The sequence below is a fragment of the Alosa alosa genome, chromosome 22 (genome assembly GCF_017589495.1).
Source record: "Alosa alosa isolate M-15738 ecotype Scorff River chromosome 22, AALO_Geno_1.1, whole genome shotgun sequence".
NCBI classification, from domain to species: domain Eukaryota; kingdom Metazoa; phylum Chordata; class Actinopteri; order Clupeiformes; family Clupeidae; genus Alosa; species Alosa alosa.
Genome location: NC_063210.1, coordinates 22646021 through 22651020, shown reverse-complemented (window position 1 = coordinate 22651020; position 5000 = coordinate 22646021). Strand labels below are relative to the sequence as shown.

The 5000-nt window shown below is 48.5% G+C and overlaps 1 protein-coding gene across 1 annotated transcript in view; it reads left to right on the top strand.

The window, feature by feature from the left end:
• jmjd1cb (jumonji domain containing 1Cb) overlaps nucleotides 1-5000 on the top strand; it is a 160074-nt gene that overhangs the window by 103372 nt on the left and 51702 nt on the right. The window contains 1 exon segment of the mRNA XM_048233988.1: nucleotides 930-1043. Within this exon segment, the coding sequence (XP_048089945.1) occupies nucleotides 930-1043 (114 nt within the window).

Sequence of the window (5000 nt, the reverse complement as noted above, 5' to 3'; positions counted from 1 at the left end):
ACACACACACACACACACACATACACACACACACACTCATATGCTCAGGCAAGAGCCAGAAGTTTTTTCTTTTTCAAACTTAAACATCTTCTATTGTGTAAGTCCTTCCTTGGACAAGTGCTTTGGCACGGCCTTCTCTGACATACATTCCCTGCTCATAAAGATGTGTGAAAATATGGCCTAGCTAGATGCGCGCACACACACACACACACACACACACACACACTGTAAAAAGGCTGCAAAAGAGTGAGCGTATGTTTGTGTGTGTGTGTGTCTGTGTGTTGACTGCAGTTAGACACATCAAAGTCAAACACGCTTGCTTTGAACTGTCAAAAATCCTTCCCGTCTCTCTCCCTTTCTTTTTCTCCATAGAGAAGTTTTCATTTATTTATCTCCTACAGTAACACACACACACACACACACACACACACACACACACACACACTATTGCAGCCGCCTCTGCTCCTGTGCTAGCATCCCTAGTGAGCATCCAGTCCTACACAAGCCCCAGAAACAACTTCAGCACTTCAATCCATGAATCATGATTTAATTAGCATGGTGATTAAATAATAACTCTTTTCTCTCTCTCTCTCTCTCTCTCTCTCTCTCTCTCTCCCTCTCTCTTCATCTCTCTCTCTCCCTCTCTCTCTCTCTCTCTCTCTCTCTTCATCTCTCTCTCTCTCTCTCTCTCTCTCTCTCCTCTCTCTCCCTCTCTCTCTCTCTCTCTCTCTCTCTCTCTCTCTCTCTCTTCCTCTCTCTCTCTCTCTCTCTTCCTGGGTCTGTTTCTTTCTTCTCTCTCTCTGACACTAGCATGGCACAATGATGCATTATGGGTTTTAAGCGTGTGCTAATGTAAAGGTTTCGTCCAATGAATGAATGTTAAACCCCTCTCTCTCTCTCTCTCTCTCTCCCTCTTTCTCCTTGTGCAGACGTTCAAGCATCTGGTGGGGAAGGTGGTCCTGGGCTCCATCACAGCTGTGGAGTTCTTCTCCGACCGCCGTCTCGACTTCCTGAGCGACGACGGAGCTTACCAGCCCTATCAGGTCAGCATGCGGCCCAGGTGGCCAATGCCTTCGCGTGCGTCGCGCGTGCGCGTCGCGTCGTCGCGTATGCAGCGTCGCGTCGCGTCGCGTCGTCGCGTCGCGATATCGCGTGAGCTACGCCTCTCAGGATCTGTCAGTGTCTATCCCACACAGACGCTCCCCACATTGTGTTTCCGCGTTTCCTTTTGTCTGCTCTCTCTCACACTCTCTCTCCCTTTCCTTGTCTTTCTTCTACAGTATATCTCTCTCTTTCTCTCTCTTTCTCTTTCTCCTCTCCTTTCTTCTATATATCTCCCTCCTTCTCTCTTTCTCTCTCTCCCTCCATCTCTCTCTCTTTCTCCCTCCATCTCTCTCTCTATCTCTCTCCTCCATCTCTCTCTCTCCCTCTCTCTCTCTCTCCCTCCATCTCTCTCCTATCTCTCCTCTCCCTCCATCTCTCTCTCTCTCCCTCCATCTCTCTCTCTATCTCTCTCTCCCTCCATCTCTCTCTCTCTCCCTCTCTCTCTCTCTCGTTCCATCTCTCTATCTCTCTCTCCCTCCATCTCTCTCTCTCCCTCTCTCTCTCTCTTCTCTCCCTCTCTCTCTCTTCTCTCTCTCTCTCTCTCTCTCCATCTCTCCCCCCCTCTCCTTCTCTCTTCTCTCTTGCTCTCTCTCTCTCTCTCTCTCTCTCTTCTCTCCCTCTCTCTCTCTTCTCTCCCTCTCTCTCTCTCTCTCTCCATCTCTCCCCCCCCCTCTCTCTCTTCTCCCTCTCTCTCTCTTCTTTCTCTCTCTCTTCTCTCTTGCTCGCTCTCTCGTTCCTCTACTCCCGCTGTGATGGCTGATCACTGGTGCGGAATGATGAGTGGGAGAGATCTCCTGAGAGAATGGCCTGTGGAGGGCTGGTCTGCTCTGTGTCTGTTTCCGTACTGAGCGGAGAGAGCTTTCGTTAATAGGTCGCCACGTCGCTGCTCCAGGTGTATATATATACTCCCTTCAGTCTAATCCCCCCCCCCCCCCGCGTCCACCCCACCAGGCTGAGAATATATCCCTGAAAGCTTAGCTGGAGTTATGGGTGGTGATTGATTATAACTGTGTGTGTGTGTGTGTGTGTGTGTGTGTGTGTGTGTGTGTGTCTGTGTGTGTGTGGCTCCAGTAAATAGCAGCGTTGTTATCTCCTCTCCCAGCGATGTTTGAGGAACAGGAACGCAGTGTCTGGCCACCATGTTGGTTCATAGTGCTTAACAATAGAAGGGCTCTCAATAAATAACCATGTAATCTAATAAAAAACGCTTATCATTGTTTATGATTGCATCATACATTTTATTTCAATGGCTTCGCTGCGCTTGATCTGATGCTTGAGGATGGTTTCACATGGAATTCATTAGATTATCTGATTCTCCCTGGAGACTAGGTGGTATTATGTCATCCTGCAATAACTAAAAAATGTGTTTACGCCACGATTCATTCAGTGTGTACTCCGTATTAATGCTTTTTAGTCATGAGCTACGTCTCAAGGCTCCGTACCGATAATGAGCCTCCATCCACCCACCAGAGCGCAGAGCGCAGCGTCAGTGGCATCACCAGGTCACAGAGAAGCTATCAGTGTGTCCACAGCATCCTTGACTGTGTGTGTGTATGTGTGTGAGAGAGAGAGAGAGAGTGTGCCAGTGCCGTCAGTTCCGATGACTCCATTTGCTAGCCACGAGTTTGTGTGTGTGTGTGTGTGTGTGTGTGTGTGTGTGTGTGTGTGTGTGCAAAGAAAGGTCCTCTGAGAACAAAGGTGTGGCAACAGATGGACGGAGCTCTCAGAACGTTCCGTGGATTTACGGTGGCGGTCACGCTCACTGTGCTGCTGTCCCGCTTCTGCTCTCACACACACACACACACACAGAGACACACACACACACACACACACACATAGACACACACACACACACACACACACATAGACACACACACGCATAGACACTCACACACACACATAGACACACACACGCATAGACACACACACACACACACACACACACACAGACACATACTGTAGACACACACACACACACACACACAGACACACACACATAGACACACACACAACCCCCCCCCCCCCCCACCCGTCGCTAGAGAGCCGCCAGCCCTCCATCTCAGTAAGCAGGAGCCATCTGCCAGTGTATTTCCCTGACAGGATGCTGCCATCACACACACACACACACACTCACACACACGTATCAGGTAAAAACATACATGCATATACATACATGCATACGCAGAGATATAGGTCCTAATAATTCACATGCAAACACTGCAAATGAGAGTTTTTCCAAGATGTAAATAATTTAAGAAGCATGCACACCCATGGACATAAGACACACACACACACACACACACACACACACACACACACACACACACACACACACACACACACACACACACAATATTATGGAGCGAAAGCATGCTACCCTCCTGCTGTGCAGTTTTACCCCCTACTTGCTTTGTCAATTTCTTACACACACACAAACACAAGCACACTCCCTTGCCACAGAACACTCTGTTCTGAAAAGTATGCCCAGAGAGAGAGAGAAAGAGAGAGAGAAAGAGAGAGAGAGAGAGAGAGAGAGAGAGAGAGAGAGAGGAAGAAGAGCGAAATTGGCTTGCCCTGAATAGAGGCGAGGGATGAGGAGGAGGAGGAGGTTTGAAGGGAAGAACGGAGAGGAGAACAGGAAGCCGGGGGAAAGTGTGTGTGTGTGTGTGTGTGTGTGTGTGTGCCGACACGTGAGTGTGCCCCTTCAGCCTCCTTCTTTCTCTCTGTGAGACATGACTCATCCCGCTACCTCGTCTCTGGAGTAAGCTCACTGAACACCACACACACACACACAAACAGACACACACACACACACAGACAAATACTTCTGTGCACGTGCATACATGCAAGCACAGGAAAATACTCACGTGTGCACACACACACACACACACTCTTCTCCCTCTCTCTCTCTCTCTCTCATTCACATAATGCGCCCACACACAACTACTCATTGCCTACGCAATCACACAGATTGGTCATTCCGACCATCTCATTTGTCAGAACACACACACACACACACACACACACACACACACACACACACACACACACACACACACACACACACACACACACACACACACATGGACCATCTCATTAGTTAGAACATTTTTCATGCTTTGAGGAGTAGGATGCATATGATGTCATATAATGGCAGGATGCAGACGTTGTGAGCAGCGAGGCATTAATCAGGAATATTCACATCTGGGATGAAGGTAGAATCTACGTTTCCACACTCCACACTGTCATGACACACTAGCGCGCACACACACACACACACACACACACACACACACACACACACACACACACACACACACACACACAGAGGGATAGAGCACTCCACTGTCATGACACACTAGGACACCACTACAGCACAGGCACACGCACGCACACACACGCACACACACAAACACATTGAGGGATGGAGCACTCCACACTGTGAAGACACACTAGGACACTAAGACTGAAATTAGCCGTTAAAGGGGAAGCTGAATCTGTGTATTGAAGTGTTGATATTGAAAGTGCTGACATAGAAACATTCTGATGACCTTTCTTTCCTCAAAGGAAATGAGTGTTCCACTCACCAAAATCAGAAACTCACTAGAACAACCTGCCGCCTACTCTAGTTAGCAATAAATCTTAAATGTTTCAACCTCGGAGACGCCTAAATGTCTCTCTGCTCTCTCTACTTCTCTCTACTTCTCTCGGTGCCAATCTGATTCATTCAGTGCGCGCTATTGGCATGATGATTTGAAGGGAGATAGCAGTGACCTACTTCTGGGGCTGTCTAGCCATATCTTGACTGTCAATCATTGTCCACCTGCTCCTTGTGTATGTGTGTGTGTGTGTTTGTGTGTGTGTGTGACGTCCTGAGGTCAAAGTGGGAGTTTTCA